Source organism: Phacochoerus africanus, chromosome 7 (assembly GCF_016906955.1).
Source record: "Phacochoerus africanus isolate WHEZ1 chromosome 7, ROS_Pafr_v1, whole genome shotgun sequence".
NCBI lineage: Eukaryota > Metazoa > Chordata > Mammalia > Artiodactyla > Suidae > Phacochoerus > Phacochoerus africanus.
Genome location: NC_062550.1, coordinates 12,164,385 through 12,189,088, shown reverse-complemented (window position 1 = coordinate 12,189,088; position 24,704 = coordinate 12,164,385). Strand labels below are relative to the sequence as shown.

Sequence of the window (24,704 nt, the reverse complement as noted above, 5' to 3'; positions counted from 1 at the left end):
ATGTGGTTGAGTGGGTATGTGCATCCCTGGGGGTGGGAAGTCCGGCACAGAGAAGCCACACCCAGGACGCAATTGTGGGATGAACGAGTCTGTCTTTCACTCTTTTAAAGGGAGCCCTTCTTCTTCCCCTCCCAGGCGTAGCCCAGGGAGCAGAGCAACCCACCCTGCTGCTGGGTCGGTACCTGGATGCCTCAGCTGCCTGGAGTGTGTCCTGGGCCACCCTGGTATCCATCCGGCCCTCAGGACCCACGGGGGATCCAGGGTAGAACTGAAGTCAGGCCAGTTTCAAAATCAAGGTCACAGAAGCCACTGTTTTCGGGAGCCGCTGATTGTGCCGCCCCATCCCAGGCTCTGCCCTACAGGATGGGCTGGCCAAGGCCCTGCCCAGTCCCGCGGAGTCTGTCCCCTCTGTTCTGGTGGGCCTGGCTCAGAGCTCGGCCCCTCCAGGCGCCACAGGGCGGGGACCATGTCCCTCTGTCCAGAGTGCATTCCAGTGCCTAGAGCAGGCCTGGCACGTCAGTAGCTGTGCGACAGCGAGGGGTCCCCGGCCTCCCTGAGCCTCAGCCAGCCCGTGCACGGGGCAGGGTGTGGACCTGCCCTCGCACCATCGTGTGGAATGATGGGCTCTGTGCACCAGGCCATTGAGGCTCCTGGGACGCATCCGTGGCCCACAGCGCTGTGCCCGCAGGTGTGCTGAGGCCGCAGGAGTGAGCTCTAAGGACACAGCCATGACCAGGGGGGACGTGGCCAGTGTCCTGAGTCAGGACACCGAGGGTCTCCCTCCTGCACCCTGAACGCTGGCCACATCCTGTCTCATCACACAGCCTGAGTGATGGCAAACATGCAGGCCTGTGCCTAACAGACCGCAGGGGACAAAATGGTCTCTGCACTCTGCTGGAACTTGTCTTAAAGCCGGGGCTGCGTGAGGATGGATCTAGAAGGTGTGGAGGTCAAGGAGACCGGCCGGAGCGAAGGCTGGGAGGGCACTTTCTGAGCGTCCTAGCACATCCTATCCCCGTGTTCACCGTTCACCCACCGCCTCTCACACTAGAGCAACGAACAGAGGCTGCCCCAGACCCTGCACCGAGCAGATCTCCAACCAGGGGTCGCTGACTGTGGCCTGGACAGGCCTAGAGGAAACCGTAGCGGACTCCTAGCCTAGAGACCTCGCCGTCAGGATGAGCACAGCCTGAGCCAGGTAGCACGGTCGCCCAGCACCGTGAACGCACGGAGTGCCACTGAGCTGCACACTTTAAAGTGGTTACTTTTAGGGAGTTCCTGTTGTGGCTCACTGGTAATGAACACAACTAGTATCCATGAGGGTTTGGGTTCCATCCCTGGCCTCGCTTGGTGGGTTAAGGACCTGGCGTTGCTGTAAGCTATGGCACAGGTCGCAGAGGTGGCTCGGCTCCAACATTGCTGCAGCTGTGGCGTAGGCTGGCACTGCAGCTCCAATTCAACCCCTGGCCTTGGAACATCCATATGCTATGGATGTGGCCCTAAAAAGATAATTGATTTTCACCTCTATTTTAAAAAAAGAAAAAAGACCCGCCACCACTTACTGAGCACCGTTTTGCACCAAGTACCGTGCAGATGCCTGGTTTGCATCATCAGACTCCCCAGGACGGTTCTGCAGGGTGGCTGGGTGTCCGTCCACCTGTCTACAGACAAGTTGGCTTAAAGGGGACGGCCAGTGCCAGGCCTCCTGCTGGTAACAGAGTAGGGATTTAGACTACCTCATGTCTTTGGCTTTGGAGGTAACGAATGTCTCCAGGAGATTTGAGAGGAAACTGGTGACAAGTGGGGGCCTCTGGGGGGGGGGGGAGCTGGGAGGGGGGGAGGCAGGTAGGTTTACTCTCCATTCTATGCCTCTTTGGGAGTTTTGAACCATGGGAATGGTTTCCAAGTCAGAAGATAATTAAAAAGTCAAAAAGGAACATATGTCTGCAAATGTAAAACAAACCCCGTCTCTGTATTGTCATGTCAAAAACAAGCACTCTGACGGAAGTTCCCTTGGGGCACAGTGGCTTAAGGATCTGGTGTTGCTGCAGCTATGACACAGGTCACAACTGTGGCTCAGGTTCAGTCCCTGGCCCGGGAACTTGCACATGCCATGGGTGCGGCAAAAAACAAAAACAAAAAAAAACACAGGGAGCTCCCTTTGTGGCTCAGCAGGTTCTGAACCTGTCTAGCATCCAAAAGGATGCCGGTTCAATCCCTGGCCTCGTTCAAGGGGTTAAGAATCCGGTGTTGCCATGAGCTGTGGTGTAGGTCTGCGGTAGGTCTTCGGCTCCCATCCTGTCTCACTATGGCTGTGGCGTAGGCTGGCAGCTGCAGCTCCACTTCAAGCCCTAGCCTGGCAACATCCACATGCCACAGGTGTGGTCTGAAAACAAGCACCCGAAGGCCAGGCCCACTGAACCCCTGTCCCTGCTCATCCATGTGGCAGACGCAGCTGTGGCTTCCCCCCAGCCTTGCATGGCTGCTGTAAGAAACAAGTGACAAAATGGGAGGATGAAGGTGACACCTTTACACGGTACCCGGCCCATCTCGGGTGCCCAGAAAGCACCCACTGTTCTCCCCACCACCATCCCCGGGTTTCTCCGTCTTGGACCCCACACACCTGTGTGACTGTGGTTTCTCTTCCTCAGAGAAAGCTACAGATGGCTCCCTGCAGAGCGAGGACTGGGCGCTCAACATGGAGATTTGCGACATCATCAACGAGACCGAGGAGGGGTAAGGACTGGAGGGAGAGGTGGGGACGCAGGCCGGCGGCCACCACAGCACGCCCGAGACATTGCAGAACCGCCATCCAGTCCGACTGTCTCATTGGATGAGCGAGCGGCCCAGAGATGCGATGTGTGTGGCCAGCCAGCTGGCCTTGGGGGCTGCTCACCCAGCAGCAGCAGCACCGCAACGACTGGCTCTTCCTAGGACGTCCCCAGGGCGGCACCTCCGGGGCAGGGTGCTAGCCCGTCAGGGGCCGTGGTCCTTCGCCCTGTGTGTCATCTCCATCCACCCACCCACAAGCAAGACTCTTTCCAAAAAGCCTTGCCTGCCGCCTTCACTCTTGTTGGGGGGCCCGTGTCAGGGTTCCCACCTCTCTTGACTTGCCCTCAATGGATTTGGCACTAGCAACCTAGCAGACGGCAGGTCAGGTGCCTAGCAGATGGCAGGTCAGGCCAACCAGACACGCACCAGCCTAGGAAGTGTTGCTGGAGCGCCTGCAGGGCTCTGGGTTCTGGGGAGGCAGAGCCTGGGAGAGGATGCCACCCCTGGCCTCTAGGGGGCGACCTCTCTAGCTGAAGAGCACAACCCCCCCACACCCCGGGTCCCTGTGCAGGGGAGATGGAGGACAGGGGAAGTGTCCTGGGTTAGGCGGGTTTCACCAGGGCTTCTACCAGTAGATGTAGAAGTTGGGGCATAAAGGCTTTTAGGCGAAAATAGTCAGGACAACGTGGGTTCCCTGTACCGGGCTGAGGGGCACAGCCTGCCTGGCCCCCCCTCCTGCCATGACCGCAAAGCCACTTCAGCCCCTCCCTCCACCTTCCCACAGACTCGTTGGCCTCCTTTCATTTCCTCCCCACCCAGGCCCTTATCCAGGCTCCTGCCTCTGCAGAAACCACTTCCCGTGCTGCCCGAGGTTGGCTCCATCCCATTCTTCATGCTCAGCTGCAGAGCCACCTCTCCCGACCCCCTAACACACCCCTGTACCCATCCGCATGCACACTCACTCTCACTCGCTCTTCCCGTGGAACCTGCGTGTTTCCTTCCCTTAAGTGGGGCTCCCCGGGACATGGCATCCTGGAAGCAGGGCCTCCGTGTGTCCCAGCACCCGGCCTGGTGCCAGCACAGTGGTGCCTAATGAGGCCTGAGTGGGAGCAGGGTGGGTAGAGGACTGGCCAGGATGGGGCCCTAGAACCCTGTGCCTACAGCCTGTTGGTGCTGAACCTTCCGTGTGCAGTCAAGCCTGGGGCACAGAAGCAGGCAGATCCCAGGAGAGCTGGCTTCAGGGGGTCTAGAGACAGGTCCAGGGTTCTGCATTTTTAACAAACACGCATGCCTCCCCCCGAAGGGGATTCCGGTGCAAGGTGTCCAGAGAATCTCTGCCAAGAGGATTTGGGCGGGGCAGGAAGTGCCTGATGTGCTTGGAACCTGGATGCACAGGGAGAGAGTCTGCGAGAGCGATTCCCAATTGGCAGTGCCTCCCGACCTTAGGCAGGCAGCCTCCCCGGTGGGTAAGGAGGCTCCCTCCCTCCGTCCATCCTTCCTCTTGTCCTTCCGCCCAGCCCCAAGGATGCCTTCCGAGCAGTGAAGAAGAGAATCGTGGGGAATAAGAACTTCCACGAGGTGATGTTGGCCCTCACGGTGAGTGCCCCACCCCTCCGTCCACGGCGGGACATGCTCCAGCGGAAGCCTCGCCATGCCCCGCAGGACCCCCTGCCACCCTGGGCTCCTCCTCCAGGATTGGGAAAGAAAATCTATGGGCAAAGTACTGTCCTGCCTAGAGCTGGCCAACACGGAGTGGCAGGAGAGGCAATGGGGAAAGGTTCTCACCGACCTTCTGGAGTGGGGAGCAGAGACATCGAGGCCCACGTCCCTCCAGGACCCGTCACAGGGCACCTGGGCAGAGGTCCTGATGGGTGACACAGAGCTCAGAGCACTCAGGCCTCAGGGGTGCAGAGAACCTGGCAGGCCAAGCTGGGTAACAATTGCCACTTGGGCCAGTTGGCCCTGAAAAATGAATGTAAAACAGGGTTCCCATTGTGGCTTAGTAGATTAAGAACCTGACTAGTATCCATGAGGAAGCAGGTTCGATCCCTGGCCTCCCTCAGTGGGTTAAGGATCCTGCATTGCCACAAGCTGCGGCATAAGTCATAGACACGGCTCGGATCTGGCGTGGCTGTGGCTGTGGTGTAGGCCGGCAGCTGTAGCTCTGATTCGACCCCTAGCCTGGGAACTTCCATGTGCTGCAGGTGCAGCCCTAAAAAAAAAAGAATACAAAACAAATACGAGAGGCTGAGGAGAGTCCTTGCCCACAGCAGGCCGGGACAGGCAGGAGAGGGTGGGTTTGGCTGAGGAGTGGGGACAGACACTCTGTGTCAGCCTCGCCCACGGCCACACTTAACACCTGGATCCATCCACTAACTGAAAATCAAAAGCAGCCCCTGCCAGAAAGTGGGGACAGAGGTGGAAGGGAAGTCGAGCGCCTTTTTCCCAGGCCGCAAGGTCACCATTTGACCCAAAGTTCTCCGGTTTCCACCCGGAGAGCCGCCTCCCCTCTAGACTGTGTTCGGCTCAGAGATGGCATCAGGACAGGATCCTGTGGGCATCAGGGGCTGCTCAGCCAGGGCCCTCCAGCCGCACTCTGCCCTCTGCCCACCCCAGCCCCCACCCTGGCCACCAGCCCCCATGTCCGGCCACGTCCCTGCAGACACATAGGTGGCGTGTGAGCATGGGGTCCTTGGCGCCCCCTGCCTCCCCTGCCGGGCGCTCACGGGCACCGCCCGGCCTTTAGGTCTTGGAAACCTGCGTCAAGAACTGCGGGCACCGCTTCCATGTGCTCGTGGCCAGCCAGGACTTCGTGGAGGGCGTGCTGGTGAGGACCATCCTGCCCAAGAACAACCCGCCCACCATCGTGCACGACAAGGTGCTCAACCTCATCCAGGTGAGCAGGGGCACCGGGGCGGCCGGGGGGCAGGTGCCCGACCACTGCCGCTGTCTCGTTCGTTCCCGTGTCTCCCTTGGGCCTGTCTTGCTTGTCTGCCGACGGGGCTTCCGAATTGGGGAGGCTTGTTGGTGGAGAGCCTGGCTTGGGGTGGGCGGGGGCTGTCAGGTGATGCTGCCGAAGGACCAGCACTTCTGGGAAGGAGTTTCTGCTCCCCGGGGGTGGGGAGCGGGGATAGGGGATAGGCAGGCTGGCAGGGCAGCTGGTGAGCGGTGGTTACCGGCCATGTCCCCTTGTCCCCTCTCAGTCCTGGGCTGACGCGTTCCGCAGCTCGCCTGACTTGACAGGTGTGGTGGCCGTCTATGAGGACCTGCGCAGGAAGGGCCTGGAGTTCCCCATGACCGACCTGGACATGCTGTCACCCATCCACACACCCCAGAGGGTGAGGAGCAGCGGGCAGGGGCGGCGGGTGTCACCCCCCAGAGGGCGTTCGGCGGCTGCTTCCTGGCCCCACCTCCCAGCCTCACTCGCTGACCCAGCTTTCTGCCCTCTAGACCGTGTTCAACTCAGAGACACCATCAGGACAGAATTCTGCGGGCACCGACGCCAGTCATCGAGGGGACTCCAGCCAGCACACCGTCCCTCTGCCCACCTCAGCCCTGCTCCCCAGCGACACACCCATAGCGCCCACCCCTGAGCAGGTAAACAGCCACGTGGGGCAGGACGTGGGCCCGGCCCCTCCCCACATGTCAGGGAGGGACCCCCGTCAGTGTGGAGGTGCCCCACAGGGCACGCAGATCGTCCTTCCTGTTTGGGAGGTGAGTCTCAGAGAGATGAATTCACTTGCCCAGAGCCACACAGCTCAGCAGAGACAGAGCTGGGATTCGAGCTCAGGTCTGTCTGACTCCAAGCAGGCTCCATCGTGCACCTGGGCCCTCCTCCAGGCTGCCCTCCGTGGAGCCCTGCGGGCAGCGCCGGAAGAGGAGGCGCCCCTCGCCGCAGCAGCTCCACACTCTTGCTGTGGTTTGCTCATGGGCTCCCGTAAGATTTCATTCCAACAGAGGTTCTGGCTAGAAACAGTTCTAAAACATCTGAACAAAAGTATTTTCTTTTTTTAAAAATTTTTTTTTTGTCTTTTTGCCATTTCTTGGGCCACTCCCGTGGCATATGGAAGTTCCCAGGCTAGGGGTCCAGTTGGAGCTGTAGCTGCCAGCCTACACCACAGCCGCAGCCACGCGGGATCCGAGCCGTGTCTGCAACCTACACCACAGCTCATGGCAACGCTGGATCCTTAACCCACTGAGCAAGGGCAGGGACCGAACCCGCAACCTCATGGTTCCCAGTCGGATTCGTTAACCACTGCGCCACGACGGGAATTCCCCCAGATGTATTTTCTTAAACTCTCACCTGACACCAAGGCACTCCCCCATGAAGCCCCAAGAAAGTTTGAGGCGTCATGGAAGATTCTGGCGCCCAGACAAGGGTGGGTTTTCTTGCCCCGTGAGCAGCACTGAAGGACTGCCGTCCTCGCCCAGGCAGCCAGTCCCGCAGCCTCTCCTGCCTGCAGCCGGGGCGAGCGCCCTGCCCACTGGCTGAAAGCACTTGGTGACGAGCCGAAAGTGGGTTGAGGCCCATGCACTCTGGGGATGCCTACTTTGAGGTGTTTCACAAATCACTTCACACCCTGACCTATTTATAGAGAAACCTCTCTGCTTTGATATCTTATAACAAGTATAAAATCAGCCCCCAGAGTTACCAGTTACTAGAAAAGCTTTCCTAACTGGACCCATAATGAAAAGTGCCTAAAAATTGTAAAATCTGGGAGTTCCCTAGTGGCCTAGGGGTTAAGGACCTGGTACTGGCACTGCTGTGGCACAGGTTTGATCCCTAGCTCAGGAACTTCCACGTGCTGCAGGCACAACCTAAAAAAAAAATTTTTTTAAATGCCCTGTGATTCAAAACTAATCTTACCTATAATTTGGGCAAGTTTGCCTCAAGTCTACCATCTGTGTGGATTAAGACTCTGATTATGTCTAATGGAAGAAGGTTCTTGCCAAGTAAGACTGAGTCATAATTTCAGAGTCCCCTTTTGTCCCCTGGGACATGTCAAGGCTTCCAGGCAGCACTCTGCTGTAATTAGGTCCCATCTGACCTGGACACGCTGGGCTTGTAATCAGACATTTTTCCCCTCCCTTCTACCAAGAGTGTTCGTTAAACAGGCCAAACATACCAAACGGTTCTCGGCTCTGAAGGGGCTGCCAAACCATAGGGGATGGACTAGCAGCATCTACGTGCCACCCTCTTGTCTGCAAAGGCTGGGTAGTGATATCTGCCTCGTGAGACTGCGGTCAAGGTTAAGAAGCAACACACATTAAGTGCTTGGCCCTGAGTAAGTGGTCAGAATGGCAGCCGCTGTCACAGGTGCCATGAATTTATATGGTGACACCGACTTTGAATCCTAAACCCACAAGATAGCTTGTGATCAGAGCGTTGTTCAGCCAGATCAGGCGTGGGAAACGTCCAGCTGATGCCTTCCTGGGACACGCACAGCGCACAGGTGGCCCTTGAGGACGCTAACCACCTCGCAGAGCCCACAGCAGAGACGCCGCTCCAGTGGCCTTGCACCACCTCACCTGAGACCCCGAGACTTGATTTCCAGCCATTCCCCAAGCCGAGACCTGGACCGCTTTGGTCACTGAAAACCTGCCCACGTCCCTTCAACAAGTGCTCCATCTGGAGTTCCCGTAGTGGCACAGTGGTTATCGAATCCGACTAGGAACCATGAGGTTGCGGGTTCGATCCCTGGCCTTGCTCAGTGGGTTAAGGATCCGGCGTTGCTGTGAGCTGTGGTGTAGGTTGCAGACGTGGCTCGGATCCCACATTGCTGTGGCTCTGGCGTAGGCCGATGACTACAGCTCCGATTCGACCCCTAGCCTGGGAACCTCCATATGCCGCGGGAGCGGCCCAAGAAAAGGCAAAAAGACAAAAAAAAAAAAGTGCTCCATCTGAGCTTCATTCTCAGGGCCGGGGGCAGCCCTGGGACTCCTTGGGAGAGTCTGGGCCATCCAAGCAAACCAGGAGCAAGACAAGAGGGCCTGGAACCTGGGGCCGCCTCCTCTCCCCTCGGGGGAGCAGCCCTCCAGGGCCTCGTTAGGCCGGTGCACCCGGGAGAGGCTGGAGCCCTCCAGCCGCGCTCAGGGCCACATCCACCCGCGGCATCTTTCCTCCCAGTGGCCGCCCCAGTGCGGAGATGGTCACGGTTGGTAGCACCTCTGTGAGGGGGCTGTGGGGGTGGGAGCAAGCCCACCATGGGCTTCTTGGCGCAGGGCTGTGGCCCGGGAGCCTAGAGGGGGTGCCGGCAGGGCAGGCTGTGGAGCCGGGCTCTGTCCCCTGAGCGGCAGGGGCTCCGGCCGCTGCCTCTCCCAGCAGGGCCCACTGTGTGTTGCAGATCGGGAAGCTGCGCAGCGAGCTGGAGATGGTGAACGGGAACGTCAGGGTGATGTCGGAGATGCTGACGGAGCTGGTCCCCAACCAGGCAGAGCCTGCGGACCTGGAGCTGCTACAGGTGCGTGGCAGCCGCCCCCGGGGCTCGGCCTCCCCGCCCCCCCACTCCCTGCAGGTCCCTGGCTGGCGCTCGGCTTCTTGGTCACACTGGGGGCTGCTAACACCTCGGACGCCTTCAGATTGGACCTCAGGGCTCTGCCACATGGTGATTTGAACAGAATAGCCCTTCTTGCCTCAGTTCCCTCACCTGGACGTTTGTTTTTTATGGTACTAGTGGACGTGAGAAATAAATGAGAATTAAAGAAGGCTCGGCATGCGAAACACCTCCCTCCCTGTGCCTGGTTCCAGATAGCTCCCAATAGATGGTGCTGAGGAAAAGCCGGGAGGTGAGGTTGCCACCTTTCAGAACACGAAGTTTAGCAGGCAGCTGCGAGTATTCCGTGTGGGTCTCGGGGAGCCCGGCAGATGGGATCTGCGGGCTGGTGCTCCCATGTGTCACGTCATGTCCCCACTGCCCTTCCCCGGCATGGGGGAGCTGGAGCAGAAGGCTGTAGGTGGGGAAAGGCACCCTCCCCGTGGAAGTCAGTTCGTAGAGACACCAAGAAAGCTGGGGCCGCCTGGGGCCCAGGATCCGCTGAGCCCTGAGGTTCGCTTGGTGTGATGGTTGCATTTTGTGTTGTCCCCGCAGGGCCTCACGCTCCCTCCAGGTGCTCAGCTTTCTGACCCTGGGCCCAGCCGAGCTGACCCAGTGTTCCTGTTCTGGGGTCCTTCCCATACAGGGAGAGGTAACACAGAGTTACTCAGAGTTGAGTCAACATAAGCATATGCAGAGCAAACAGCAGGAGCTGGAGTGAGCCAGGAAGTGGCAGGATTGCTGTAGTACCAGGGCCACGCAGGTGTGAGCGATGTGGGGACTCAGGCTGGCAGGCAGGGGTGACACAGGGACATACTTGAGCACATCCTGTGTGCCAGGCTCTGATGTGGACACATGATGGACATTGGCTTACTTAGCCCTCACTGTCCCGTCATGAGCTGTGTCCTCATTATTCCCATGTCCAGGTCAGCAGACTGAGGCAGAGGGAGGCCATGTGCTGTGCCCAGGGTCATAGGGCTGATCTCAGCAGCAGAGCCAGGATTTGAACCCAGGGCTCCTCTGCTCTCAAGAAGATTAGGTGTGGAAGTGGGAACTAAGCCGAAGTGTTTCTGGTCCTGGGAACGGGGTGGGGCACAGGATGTGGGAAGTCCCCCAGGAGGGCTGGGCAGCAGGGTCTGAAAAGAGCCAGAGGTGGTGGCCTTCGTGACGCCAGGCGTGTGGCACAGGCAGCAGTGCCTGACAGCCTTCTGCTGGGACCCGTGCCCGTGACCCAGGCGCTGGAGGAAGGAAACAATCTTACGAATGAAACGCTCTCTAACTTCGGCGTCTCCTTTCTTGTTGGTTTGTCTTTTGTGTTTTGTTTTCCCAGACAAGTTTAAACACATGACACTAACTGATTAAAAGTCAGTGAGCAACCTGGTGACTAAATGCAGGCCAGGGCCCTGGGACAGAGAGAAAAAGGACATTAGTGGGAAAACTGGAGAAACCAGAATAAAGTCTGTAGTTAGTTGATAACATTGTAGCCACGTTAATGTCTTAATTGTGACAACTGCCAAACTAAAGAAGAAGCTGGGTAAAGGGTTACGAGAACCCTGTGCTCTTTTATCTTGGCAACTTTTCTGTAATCTTAAAATTATTACAAAATAAAAAGCCTTAAAAAATCAGGAGTTCCCATGGTAGCGCAGTGGTTAACGAATCCGACTAGGAACCATGAGGTTGTGGGTTCGGTCCCTGCCCTTGCTCAGTGGGTTAAGGATCCAGCGTTGCCGTGAGCTGTGGTGTAGGTTGCAGGTGCTGCTCGGATCCCGCGTTGCTGTGGCTCTGGCGTAGGCCGGCAGCTGCAGCTCCAATTCGACCCCTAGCCTGGGAACCTCCATATGCCGCAGGAGCAGCCCAAGAAATAGCAAAAAAAGGACAAAAAAAATAAAAAAATAAAAAGCCTTAAAAAATCAGTGGAGTTCCCGTTGTGGCTCAGAGGAAACGAATCTGACTAGTATCCATGAGGACACAGATTCCATCTCTGGCCTCACTCAGTGGGTTAAGGATCCAGCGTTGCCGTGAGCTGGGGTGTAGGTCGCAGACATGGCTCAGATCTGGCATTGCTGTGGCTGCAGCATAGGCCGGTGGTTGCAGCTCTGATTAGACCCCTAGCCTGGGAACCTCCATATGCCGAGGGTGCAGCCCTAAAAATACAAAAAAAATGAAATAATGAGGCAAAAGTTCAGAGTAGGGGATTGTGGCTAATAGTTGTATGCTTGGGTCACATAAGACCTCGGTGCACCCATAGAGGTGGCAGGTGTTCCGCCAGGCATCTTGCTGTCTGATTTTTCCTTGAAGCAGAGATGGCAGCCAAGCATCAAGCCGAGGTCTGCAGAGCCCGGCAGACCCTCAGCCTGGTTGGTCGTGTCCTGTGTGCCAAACACCAGCGTAGAGATGCCGGTGCTCATCCATAGAACCGCAAGATGTTCTGTGCATCTCCAAGCCCAGTTGGGAAATCTCTCTGCCCCAAGGTGTGCCCAGGGCCAGGCGTCCAGGTGTGACGGCCTTGCTCTGGGTCCAGCAGCCATGGTTGTGTCACCTCCCTCCCTGGCAGGAGCTCAACCGGACATGCCGGGCCATGCAGCAGCGGGTCCTAGAGCTCATCCCGCGCATCGCCAACGAGCAGCTGACCGAGGAGCTGCTCATCGTCAACGACAATCTCAACAACGTGTTCCTGCGCCATGAACGGTAGCCCTGCTGCCCGCCCCGCCCCGTGCCAGCCCCCCCCGCCCTCCCCCCCCCACCCTCCTCCCTTCTCTCGTCTCCCCCAGACACCAAGCCGGCCGCCCCACACACATGCATGCCCTCAGCTGTCCTCGTCCAGCATGGATGGGAATGCCCAGCCCTCCACCCCCACCTCCTGCCACCCGTGTCCCCGGATCCAGCCCCAGGGCTGGCAGCAGGGGTGGCTGAGAGCGTGGGCCCAGAGCCAGACAGGCCTGGCCTGGCCCTGCTCAGCCCTCCGCTGCCCGGCTCCGGGGCCTTGCACGAGTGACTTGACTTAATGAGGCCTCTTTGACTGCGAGCTACACACACAAAGCGTTTCTGGCAAACTTAAGCCGGAAAAGAAGTCGTTAGGAGAATAGGCTTTACGGAACAGCTATAGCTTTCAGGGTCCAAAGAAGAGTAAAACAGTCAGGCCTCCCAACGAGGCGGAAAAGACAGATCCCAGAGCAGAAACTCCTGGACCACGGCCCCAGGGTGTCACCATCAGTATAGGGACTCCAAAGGCGTGCCCACAGGTGTCATTCTGTCCCAGAGTCAGCTCCCCAAGAGGAACTCTGATTGGCTCCACTCCATTGTGCCCACAGGTGTCAGAGGGGAGAGGCCCCCTGACAACAGTACCCCCAGGATTGGTGAGGGGGGGCACTCCCCAGAGGAGCACTTAGGTGTTGTTACAAAAAGGAGGGGAGAAGTGCTGAGCCAGCGACACGTCCCCCACGCTTCCTGTGTATCCTTGAAACGAAGCTCATGCTTCCCTGTGGGTAACCGAGGGCCGTGCAGTTGCACCTGAAGGCATTCAGCAGGCAGGCCATCTGCACAGGACCCTGCTTATGCCAGCCACCTCCAGCCCCGGGTCATTTTGTATCTTTATCCATCATCAGGCACCTGCTGGCTGATTCTGAGTCAGGTGAGGGGGCAGGGCTGCTGCAGGCCACGTCTGCCCGGCCGCTCCTGCTCGCCTGCTCAGGGGAACTAAGAGCCCCTGCCGTCCAAGGTGTAGGCTGGGAGGTGGCCCAAGGGCCCAATCGGGGACCCCTCTGACCCCCACAGTCATCGGGCCCAGCCTCTGCCTGGTGGTTTCCGGTTTCTGGTCACTCCTCCTCGGTGTCTTCTCTTGATCCTTGCACCTGGCAGGCAGGTTCCCCTGTCACCCCCTTGTTAATAGACAGGAGGCTGGTGTTCAGAAGTGATGCAGCTTAGCCGAGGTCCCACAGTGAGGGACAGGCCTGGGATGGGGACAGATCCCAGCTGAGGACCTCCAAGTCCAGCCCCTTGGCTGTCTAGGGTGCTTTATGGGGCTCCAGAAAGCAGTGTAAGACCTGTCTTCCTTACACCACTTTAGCCACACACACCACACACACAGTGTGAGTGTGTTACCAGACAAGTCCCAAAAAACTGTACTTGCCTTTGCTATGTGTGTGCCTCCCACTTCCTTTTCCATTCTGGTCTCTTCTTGTTGTTTGTTTAATGCTGCTGGTGACTCAGGTGACCAGATGACTGAGCATCTCACAGGGACACTTGGAAGTGAAAGCGGGGCCCTGCCGGTACTCCCCTGGGGACAGCAGGCACAAACCGGAAGCGTCCAGGGCAAACCAGCCCCTGTGGCCCCCCTATCCGTGACCACTCTGTTGGTTTTGAGACCTGCGGCGGGAAGGGCCCTGGCCAGGCTCTGCGAGGGGCCTCCTAGTCTGTCTCCTTGATTCACGTCTTCTCTGTCTCGCAGGTTTGAACGGTTCCGCACAGGCCAGAGCACCAAGGTAAGGCTTCTCCTCCGTGTTCATGGGGAGAAGGAGGGCTGTGCTCACCTCCCTCCCCAGGGATCCTGGCCAGGATGCACCTTCTTAGCCGGGCTCTTAAAGAAGCCTCCTTCCAACTTTTTCTATCACTGTCCCTTTAAGGTAAATTAGGTTCTGCCCCCAGCTGATGCCCCAGGGTCCTTCTGAACCTCCCAGAGGGTCCCGCTGAGCTAGAAGCCAAGAGAAAGGAGAAAACCTCTCTGACTCCCAATCATAGCTGCTGCCAGGGCCCTGGGAACAGATCCCCAGGCAAAGAACGCAGGTGCCAGTGCCTCAGGGCAGCAGGGCATGAGGCCACAGGAGGGAGGGTGACAGGGCCTCTCCCCTCCCCCCAGGCCCCAGGCGAGGCCGAGCCCGAGGCAGCAGCTGACCTGATCGACATGGGCCCCGACCCAGCGGCCAATGGCAGCCTCTCGTCCCAGCTGGCGGGAATGAGTAAGTGCGGCGTCGGGGGAGTGGGGCCCTGGTGCCCCTGCAGTTCTGGGGGGCCCTCCCCTTACACGGCCAGAGCTAGAGTGCCCACAGCAGAATGTCAGCCCAGACCCCGCCTCGCCAGGGTCCCAAGCTGCATCTTGCTACAAAGCTGAGCAGCAGGGACAAAGCACGGGAGACCCTCCCTCATAGCCTCCAGCCCCGAACCCCCTTCGGATCTCAGAAATCCTGTATGATTCCCCTCGACTCTGAATTCTCCTTGGCCTGAATCATCAGGGCAAATTCGGGCCTGTACCCTTGACATCCAGGGCCCCTTTGCTCCTCTGTAACAGGGCAGCAGTGGGCCCTGCTCACAGGCCATCATGAGGCTTGAATAAGCTTATGTGTGCACCAGTTAGACCAGCTCCAGGCCCAAGGCGCATTCCTGGTACAGGTTAGCCATCGTCACCATCATTGATTAGTTAGCGTCATTGGCTGCCTGCGTCATGCCAAGCCCTCAGAAGTAATTGGGAGAGAGGAAGTGACCTGCCCCAAGTCCCTCAGCCGGCAGGTGGCCTGCCCCATCCGTATGCCCCACTCTTCCCTGCTCCAGCCCACGCAGAACCAACCTGGGTCCGGCAGGGAACACCTCGGCCACGGCTCCGTGCCCAAGGCCAGCCAGGCAGACCCTTCACACGCTCTTCTGTCCCCGCAGACCTGGGCTCCAGCAGCGTGAGGGCTGGCCTGCAGTCTCTGGAGGCCTCTGGCCGACTGGAAGACGAATTTGACATGTTCGCATTGACGCGGGGCAGCTCGCTGGCAGACCAGCGCAAAGAGTGAGTGGCCGGGCCCTGCCCTGGGCCCCTGCAGTCTGGGGCTCCCTGCAGGCCCCTGAACCCAGTTTGTTGGCGGACACACCAGCCCCCCAACCTGCACCCCATCAGGATGGTAGAGGTCCAGCCCCCACGTCAGCCGTGCAGGGTTCTGGGAGCCCAGAGGGGCGGGGATGGATGGGGGAGGCACATCGATGATCGACCGGGTGCCAGCGTCTTACATAATCTGGCAGACAAGGAAAGGGAGGCGCTGAGAGGCTGGGGTGTTCGTCCAGGTCAGGCAGCTAGTGTTTGATGGTGCCCGGTTGGGAGCCCAGTGTCCCCAGCCCAACTGCACAACGTGTACCAAGCCCTCGGGGGCTGGTCCAGTCATTTCCGCTGTTCTGTGCCAGGGCTCAGTTTCCAGAGATGCCCTTATTGCCGCACCTGAGCCTACTGCTGTGCGCTGGAGCTGGGGTTCTCTTCTTCCCTGGGACTGTCTGTTCTCAGGGAGATGCTTTCAGCCGCCTAGGCGCATGGCTGAGTGTCTACCAGGACCGGCTCCTGGCCTGGAACTCCCAGGACTGCTCCGTACAGGCTAGTGGCGGCGGGTAGTGCACTCGGGGGTGTTGTCAGCCCTTTGCTTATAACCCCAGGGCAACCAGGCTTTACAGCTGAGGAAAGCTCTGGATTAAGAGACCTTCCCAGCAGGTCCTGGCTCCCTAGCGGTCATTCTGGTGTCTCTGGAAACTGTTGATGGGCCTCCAAAGGGCCCGGGGGTGCCCACTCCACACTGGCCTGGCCAGCCCTGCGCTGAGCCGCATGTCTAGTCTAGGGCAAGGTAAGTACTCCCAGGCCCAGGTGCTCGTGGTTGCCATGGAGTTAGGGGCCAGAGGCTGACGAGTCTGGTGGGACTTGCAGCCAGGAGAGCGGCCCCTCAGGGAGCCCTGGCACCTGGCCCACCAGCCTGGCTGAGGTTTGCTGCCGCACTGTCACTCCTCTGGGGAGCAGGGCCCTGAGGGCCAGTGAGAGCGCCCCTGAGCTTGCCCTCTAGGGCCCACAGCCTCCCGGGGAGGATCACAAGCACGCAGACCACTGCTGGGCAGCGGCTGGTGCTGTCCTGGACCATGTGCCTGGCTCTGCAGACACGGAGGAGGGGCACGCAGCTCTGCGGAGGGAACTCAGGGTGGGGCCACTCACAGCGGGGCTGTGGGGAAGTCAAGGTGGCTGTTTCAGGCCATGGAACAGCACGTGCAGAGAGTGAGAGGCAGGGGAGAGTGTGAGAGGCCGGGACCAAGGGCATCGTGTACCATCTCAGGGTGTAGGTCCTTCTGCAGGCCCTTCCTGGGGAATGGGGTCCACCCCAGCAGAAAATGCCCAATGGCAGAATTCCCATCGTGGCACAGTGGTTAACGAATCCAACTAGGAACCATGAGGTTGCAGTTCAATCCGTGGCCTTGCTCCATGGGTTAAGGATCCGGCATTGCCGTGAGCTGTGGTGTAGGTTGCAGACGCGGCTCGGATCCTGCGTTACTGTGGCTCTGGCGTAGGCTGGCAGCTCAGCTCTGATTAGACCCCTAGCCCGGGAATCTCTATATGCCATGGGAGCGGCTCAAGAAAAAGAAAAAAGACAAAAAAAAAAAGAAAAAAGAAAATGCCCAACGGGGACAGGAGTGTAGCCGAGCCTCAGGATCCTCTCTGCTGTCCTAGGCTGTTTAGCTGGCCCTCTCTATGCTTCAGCCAGATCTTCTAATCCGGGTCACCTGGCTGGCCTTTGGACTCCCGTCCTTGCCCTGTCCCCTGAGGCTCTTGAACCCTCTGAGGCCTCTTCTGTTAATCGAGTGTCTAGCTTCTGGCCCCACACCCCCACCAATGGACCTGCACAATCACAGCCTCTCCAGCTGACCAGGCTCTTCTACCTGGGATGCCAAGGAGAGCCACAGGGGCATCAGGGCAGGCCAGTTCAGGGACACCTTAGCCAGGCAGGCTTGGCCAGAAGCACGATGCTCTTCCTGGACCTCTCCCATGCTCCAGTCTCTCCCCAGGGCCTCTGTCTTCTCCAGGCACTGAGAGGGTCACCCTCCCCCACCAGCCTCCCCGGGACCATCTGAGGAGCGGCCCTCCTCCCTCCACTGGGCACAGGATCACAGCCCCGTGAGCATCACATGGGCTCCACTGCTACAGGCACAGCCCCAGGAAGGCCGAGCTTTGACCTTGGGGCTGTGTGTGAGCATGAAAATGAGAGACAGACAGAAAAGTCAAGGTGGCAGGGAGTAATTAGGAAGGAACGTGTGGTTCCTTTGAGTGAAGGGCAGCGTCAGTTTCTGTGTGTTCCAGGCCGGATGTGCCCCACTCTGCCTGTTCCCAAAGCACATCTGTCACATCTTTGGTGCACGGTGGCTTCCATCCTGGAGTGAGCGGGCCCTCTCAAGACAGGATGCATTGCTCAGGCTTCAGCATCCCCTCCTCCTCGCCAGCTCTCATTGCCCTGATTAACCAGGGGTACCAAGCTGCTGTCCAGGAGGGTGTGAGCACCCCGCCCACTGCCGAGCTGTCAGGATGGCTCCAGCCCACTTGCGTTGATCGAGGCGTGTGAAGGGACTCGCTGATGTCAGAGCTGTTCTGGCTAACTCCAACATCCTGCGGGAGAAACGGAAGGCAGCCCTTCAGTGCTGCCTGGGGAGTTCCCATTGTGGCTCAGTGGGTTAAGAATCCGACTAGTATTCACGAGGATGTGGGTTCGATCCCTGACCTCATTCAGTGGGTTAAGGATCCAGTGTTGCTGCAAGCTTCAGCATAGGTCATAGATGCGGCTCGGATCCTGCGTTGCTGTGGCTGTGGCGTATGTACACAGGCAGCTGCAGCTCTGATTCAGCAGTAACCTGGGAACTTCCATGTGCCATAGGTGCGGCCCTAAAAAAAAAAAGCCTGCCTGGGAATTTGGGGGATTTATCCCAGAACCCCCTTTAAGCCCCAGGCTGCCGGCTCCTGGTTCGCGGGAGGGCAGATCAGCATGGCAAGCATTGAATGCTGTGGTCCCAGTTGCCAAGGCCTCGAGCTGGACCAGCGCTGGCTTCAGCAGAGCATGAGGAGCTCCCTGTCCCCAAGGAGGCTCCCTCATTCCCGGACCACGCAGGGCTTTCCCCGCTGTGAGGCTGGAATTCCGAGGCTGTCATCTCTGCCTCCAGGACTGCCCCGGCCTTACCTCCTCTCTGCCGCCGTGCAGGGCGGGAACGACTACCCTTTCCCAACACCAGAGCCACAGGCCCAGCCTCCCTGGACGTCCCTCTAGCAGCAACCGGGAGAGTCACCCGGCGGCCTCACAGCACAGCTTTCCCTCCTGCTCCTGGTTATTCTCTCACTTCCCCACGACTTCACCTCAAACCCAACCGATGCCTCCTTCCCTCTCCTCGTCTGCCCGGAAGTTTTGGGTCTTGCCTTCCCATCTGCCCACCACTAGCCTCCCCAAGAGGGTTCAGAATTCCCATCACCCACGGTCTGCATGCTGCTTTTCTGTCCGTCCGTCCGTCTGTCTTTAGAGCCGCACCTGTGGCAAATGGAAGTTCCCAGGCTAGGGGTCAAATTAGAGCTACAGCTGCTGGCCCACATCACAGCCACAGCAGTGTGGGTCTGAGCTGCCTCTGTGACCTACACCATAGCTCTCAGCCATGCAGGATCATTAACCCACTGAGTGAGGCCAGAGATCAAACCCAAATCCTCATGGGTACTAGTTGGGTTCTTAACTGGCTGAGCCACAGGGGGATGCCTGCACGCTGCTTTTCAGCAGCAAAAGGGCGATCCCTCATTCAAACGCAAACTTACACAGAACCACGAGTTCTGCGATTATGGAACGGCAATGACCCGGAAGAGGGTCTGGGTGTGACTTCCCCACGAGCGCAGGGTCACTGGCACTCTCTCCTCCCTGGAGTGTGGCCAGTTCTGGTCCTCGGAGGCCGATGATCTTGTTCGGGGTCTTTGGCCCCGGCGCCCTCCCTCGCTTCCCCAGCCTTGCTCTGCCTGTCAGGCAGCTTCATCTCTGATCCCAGGTCCCAGAGGCAGGAAAGGAGACCCTTTCTACCATCCCCGGGCCAGCCTGCAGGGGTCGGCACCCTTCCCGGGGCCTGCACCGCCCCCACCCACCAAGTCCACACGGGATGGGAGTCCAGCGTGTCCCACCCAGCCCCCTCCGTCCTCACGGCAGCTGTGGCCTGCCTGGTCATGGCATGTGATGGCTGTGGTGGCCTCTTGTGTTTCAGGGTAAAATATGAAGCCCCCCAAGCAACAGACGGCCTGGCTGGAGCCCTGGATGCCCGGCAGCAGAGCACTGGCGCGGTAAGCGGGGCCTGGGAGCCTATCTGGAGGGAGGGCCAGGGCACGCTTGCCCACCGGCCCCCAATTGGGTATAGTGGTGCCTATAGACGTTCAGAATAGCTCAGTGTCGGGCCCACCGCCTCCTAGAGACCCGTTCTCTGCAGGTGTGTGGGCAGGGGGGACAGGGGAACAGACGCCGAAACCACAGGGTGGCATCCACGGGCGGCATTTTTATCCCTTTAAACTGCTGACTGTGTACTAAGTGTCAGCCACACGCCCGTACTGAGCATGCTCTGTGGGTGACCCCTCCCCTCGGCAGGAGCCCCATGCACAGTCCTGGCACCTCGGAGTTTGTTACGGGACGACTTGCAGTCAGAATTTCTGTCCGAGCGAGTGGGCCGAGCAGCTCCTCGGGAGGTGCTTAGAAACTGCAGGACCTGCAGTGGGAGAGGCAGGGGCAGTGACAAGGGCTGGGGACAGCACAGGGCTGCGGGGCTGGGGCGGGACTGGCCGCTGGGAGGAGCCCGGGGCGGGCCTGAGCACAGGGAGACATCAGAAGGCCCCAGCATGGGAGCGGGGAGAGCTGTCTGGAGGCCATGGAAGCCGCCCAGTCTGCCAGAGCGGGAAGTGAGGCAGGAGGTGCGGGAAGGGTTCCCAGCCTCCCCAAAGGCATCCCCAGCATCTCAGGAATCACCCCCATGTCAGAACAGGGGGTGCTGTAGAGGCAGGAGCAGCGAAGGACTGCTGCCCGGGCCTCGGCGCCCCCATCGTTTTTGTCTTTCACTGAGCTGGCACCCTGTGCCCAGCCCCACTTACTCGGTCATCACACAAACCTTTGGGGTGGCCCCTTTCAAAATGAGAAAACTGAGGCCCAGAGGGGCTTAGTGCGACCACAGAGGTCACGTCGTGCTGCAGCGCCTGGCACATGGCGCAGGACTTAGCCTCCACGGTACCTTGGCATGGTTACCCGCTGACAGAGGAGATCACTGGGCTTAGGGGTGAGGTCCTTTGCCCACCGCCTCGAAGCTGTTGGTCTGCCCGGCTCTGATGCCAGTGCTGGTAATGAGAGCCCAGGGTGGCCCACAAAGCTGGGAGGGGCCGAGGTCCTCCCCTCTCGGCCTTTCTTTCCTGAGGGCTGTCATTTTGGCTCCAGAGATCCAGATGAATCCAGACACTCTGGAAGCCCGTGCAGAGTGCCTCTCTCCCACCCCACCTGGCCTCCCTGGGCAGCGCCGACTGCACAGCCAGCCCCTTCCTGCTACACAGGAGGGCACTTGGGCCCGGGGACATGCGCTTGCCCAGGGGGACACAGGGACTCAGGGGCTGCAGGTGTCCTGGCTTCTGCCCACCTCGCAATAAGCCACAGGGAGGAATCACACCTCTGCCTGCAGAAAAGCAGGTGCCAGTACATTATCTCTGCGACACCTGCAGAGACGTAAGCAACTTCCACCAGCTCAGTATGATGTCCTTAAAATCGTGTCACAAACATCTGCTCCCAAGGTGCTTTCCTCTGGCCGCGGGTAAGGCTTTCTCCCTTCCGGCTGTCAGAACATGACTCCCGGCAGCAGTACACAGGGCGGAATCTAGTGCCCACTCTGTGGGCGGCCAGTGTTTGCCCCCCAGGGTTGATGAGTCCTGGGGCGTGGGGATGCTGGGCAGCATCTGCCAGGCCCCGTGCGGGGTCCATCCAGCAGGGAGGCAGTCACGGCGTGATGGGCTAGGAGCCAGGGCCCCGGGGATCTGTCTGCCTGTTGATAAACGTGAGAGGACCCAGTCTAGCGATGTTCCGAAACCCAGTGCCCGCCAGAATCCCGAGGGCCAGCGGGGCTGATGGTGGCCCACTCCGCCATCTCGGGGTTGCTGGGGCCAGCCTCTGGGCTCCGTGGGGTAAAGAGGTGGAGGAAGCTTTGCCCCACCCGTCTACAGCCCTGGTGTCCCCACAGGGAGACAGCCTGTGCTGCTTCCTGTCCCCTTTCATGGGCCATCACCCCTGCACAGGTGTGGGCACAGGTGTGCGCGCACACACCCACACCCCAACACAGCTCCAAAGGCGGAGGCCAGCCTTGGCCACTTGGCCCTGGCCTTCCCACCACCCTCAGCGTGACCCTCTCTCACCCAGATGGGAGGCGGCAGTGAGAAGAGCCTCAGTGACTGGATGGTGAGACAAGGCATGGTGAGAGGGGCTGGGCACCCGCGCAGGGCCACCCCGGCAGTGCTATCCATCAGACCCGAGGAGAGCGAGGGGCATCAGGGCGCCCAGCCCCGCTCCCCGGCCCTTGCTTCCACAGCCGTGCAGCTCTGGCAGCTGGGAGGTGACCGGGGCTGGCCTGGATCTGGGCTGAGTGTCCGCATAGGGAGCTGGGCAGCGCTGGGAACTTGCTGCTGGTGCTGCTGGGGAATCAGCTCCTGCCTCTTCTCTGGGCGCTCCTGCCGCCCGCCGGGGTCCTCGCTGCCTGCCGAGGACAGAGCTTGGGGACTGACCTGGCTTTGGTTGGAGAAGGACTCATTCTCCCTCTGTTTCCCAAAGTAGCTAAGTGGTAACTGGCGTTTCCTGGGCATCTAAGCTGTGCCAGGCGCTGTGCTAAGCTCTCTGCCTCCCTCATCTCCTTTAATCCTCACAGCAGCCTGAACGGTAGGTAGCATCACCCGTTGCAGTGAGCGAGGCGAGGGTTCGGGGAGTTTAGCAACCTGCGCAAAGTCGCAGGCCAGCACTGGGCCAGCTTTCTGACCCCGGAGTCTGTGCCCAGAGCCTCCAGCAGGATTCTCCCACTCAAGATGCATCTCGAGACCCCAGCCCTGCCCCAGTCCAACCCTCAGCCTCGGTGGCAGAACTCGTATCTTTTTTACCCCCGGTGAAATGTACCCGCAGAGCCGCAGCCCCCTGGACCCACCAGGCTGGTGGTCCCGGCACCTCCCTCAGCTCCAGCCCATCTCTGCCCCTTCCCACCATAAACTCTTGAGTCTGCAGGGGTGCAGTGGGCTCTGTAGTCGACCCCCTGCCCCAGCCTTGCCAGCTGGCCGCTCCCTGGGCCTTGAGTGTTACTGTGTCAGGGGCTCCTGAGCGCCCGCGAGGGAGCTCGGAGGCAGGTGACTGCGCGGGGCCTCAGCCGGTGGGCCCTGGGCTGGTGGGGCCTCCCTCTGGTCCAGTGCACTGTTCCCCCCCCCAGATCCCTGTCACCCAGGCCTGCCTCATGGAGGACATCGAGCAGTGGCTGTCCACGGACGTGGTGAGTCAGGCCTGCCCCTCACCCACCTGACAGGAAGCCCACTTTAATCACAAGGAAGTTGGGGGGCAGGGGGAGCAGAGAGCATGCACGGGGGACACCTCAGCAGCCGGGAGTGTGTCCCCCACCCCCCCAGGACACTGGGCCCGGCCCACCCGCCCACAGCTGCTGGAGCCTCTCTTCCCCGAGCCTGCCGCCACCAACCCCGGGTTCCGCTGTGTTTAGGACGGGTGGACTGAGGGCAGTAGGGGACGCCTGCAGTGGCCCCGGGAGACACGCTGCAGCCCCACTTGCAGAGCAGGACACTGACAGGCAGCTGCGAGGGGTGCGGTGCCTGGAGGAGGTGGGCGCGCCCGGCGGTCTGCAGAGCCCCGCGTCTGCCGTCACCACCCACCTGTGGGCGCCGAGGACCAAATCCCTGGGCGCTTCCAGGCCCAGAGGCTGCCTTCTGCAAGCGGCAAGGCCACGCTTCTGCCCACGGTCAGGAGAGTGTCCGTTGTGTCTGGTGGAGGAAGGCTTACCCCCACCCCAGCACAAGCACGCGTGGCCTCCGTCTCGGGTGTCAGCTTGTCCATCATGGGGCGAGTCTGCCCATCCCTCTAGGCACTGGAGGGAAGGGTCATTGAGGGTCCAGTGGGCACCACACCCTGTGCTCGGCACACGGCCAGCAGGCCTCCCCGACAGCCCCGTGAGTGCCACCCAGCTGCAAGCCGAGGCTCAGAGAGGTCAGGTGACATCCAAGGCCAGATGGCTCAGGAAGGGGTGGGCCGGGGTCTGGGCCCCTCTGGTCCGCAGGCTGAGCCCCACCCTGGCCCACAGCTAACCTGCCTCCTTCTGCTTCTCAGGGCAACGATGCCGAGGAGCCCAAGGGCGTCACCAGTGAAGGTAGCAGCCCCGGCCCTTTCCGCCCCCACCCTGCCCCCCCTCCAGACTCGGAGCCCACCCCCAGCCTCCCTCTCGTTCCTCTAGAATTCGACAAGTTCCTGGAAGAACGGGCCAAAGTGGCCGACCGTTTGCCCAACCTCTCCAGCCCCTCGGCCGAGGGGCCCCCAGGTCCCCCATCTGGCACCGTCCCTCGAAAGAAGACGCAGGAGAAGGACGAGGACATGCTGTTCGCCTTATGAGTGTGGGGCCTGGCGTCCTGGAGCCCGGGCCCCCACTGTTCCCACACTGCGTGGCTGGGGCCTCTTCCTCCTTCGGTGTTCGCTGCTTTGGGGGTGGTTTGTTGCGCCCTCTTCTCTCCCCTTTGAGGTTGGGGCCGTGCTGCCTGGGGGTACAGGGGGCAGCTGGACGAGTTGAGAGTGCGAGTCAGTTCTATGCTGGGATCCTGGCCACGCCTGCCTCCTTCCCCACCCCCACCAACCACTACAACTTTGCTGGGAAGCTGGAGGCCCCGGCACAGACAGGCTGGCCGCCTGGTTGCCCGAGTGTGACTGCCCCTGCCATGGTGACCCATCCCCAGAGGAGCCCCCTTCAGAGCCCTCACTGCCAGTTGAGGCCCAGCCTGAGGTTGGAGACCGCAGATGCTTCTGTCGCAGCCTTGGGGCCCGAAGGCTTTGGCCACTGCGGAGGGCCGGGGGTGTGCCTGTGGTGAGGGGAGGCCCCACCAGCCCCCGGCCGCAGGGGGAGACTGCGGGGGTGCCTGGCGCACCTGTGTCACCCACGACCTCCACGCCCTTCCCTCCATCCTTTCTCTGTTCCTCCCGCGCAGGCCTCCACCGGGCACTGGGCCCACCCAGCTGTTGGTTGACCCTCTTGTACTGGGAGAGGTGCCCTTTGTACCCCCGATTAAAAGTAGAAAAGCACCCTGCTAGCAGTGGTGTTGTCTCCAGGAGGAAGTGACTTCTTGGTCTCGCCAGGGGCAGGGACTACTTTGGGCTGGGCTGGGGGCCGTCCAGGAGACGGCGTCTGCAGACGGGACTGGGCCCCCGGCCACAGCGCAGCTCCAGCCCCGAGTTGCCTTCCAAGAGGCCCCATTGCAAGAGACGTATCATGGAAAAGATGGGCACAAGGGAGTGACGCACCTCACACTGCCGTCCCCCCGGGGACCGCTTCTGCCCAGCAGCAGTAACATGGGACCCCAGGGAGGGAGCACCTGGGGACAGTGTTGACTTGGTGGGG

At 60.2% G+C, this 24,704-nt stretch overlaps 1 protein-coding gene across 5 annotated transcripts in view; it reads left to right on the top strand.

The window, feature by feature from the left end:
• The window catches only part of TOM1 (target of myb1 membrane trafficking protein), a 41,408-nt gene extending 16,994 nt beyond the window's left edge, over positions 1 to 24,414 (top strand). Inside the window, exons 2-16 of one of the 5 annotated variants that reach the window (XR_007135781.1) lie at positions 2,652 to 2,736; positions 4,290 to 4,368; positions 5,519 to 5,668; positions 5,976 to 6,110; positions 6,223 to 6,369; positions 9,117 to 9,233; positions 11,860 to 11,993; positions 13,753 to 13,786; positions 14,161 to 14,260; positions 14,952 to 15,072; positions 19,305 to 19,380; positions 21,479 to 21,532; positions 22,527 to 22,586; positions 22,809 to 23,308; positions 23,429 to 23,468. Coding sequence is in view for 3 of the 5 variants with exons in the window: in XM_047786431.1 (XP_047642387.1) it covers positions 2,652 to 2,736; positions 4,290 to 4,368; positions 5,519 to 5,668; positions 5,976 to 6,110; positions 6,223 to 6,369; positions 9,117 to 9,233; positions 11,860 to 11,993; positions 13,753 to 13,786; positions 14,161 to 14,260; positions 14,952 to 15,072; positions 19,305 to 19,380; positions 21,479 to 21,532; positions 22,527 to 22,586; positions 23,429 to 23,468; positions 23,553 to 23,707 (1,487 nt within the window). In the remaining 2 variants the exon portion in view is untranslated. Of the gene's footprint in view, positions 1 to 2,651; positions 2,737 to 4,289; positions 4,369 to 5,518; positions 5,669 to 5,975; positions 6,111 to 6,222; positions 6,370 to 9,116; positions 9,234 to 11,859; positions 11,994 to 13,752; positions 13,787 to 14,160; positions 14,261 to 14,951; positions 15,073 to 19,304; positions 19,381 to 21,478; positions 22,587 to 22,808; positions 23,309 to 23,428; positions 23,469 to 23,552 lie in introns of those variants that run through there. The other 4 variants (XM_047786431.1, XM_047786432.1, XM_047786433.1 and 1 more) reach the window with 4 other exon arrangements.
• Positions 24,415 to 24,704: the final 290 nt, after the last annotated feature.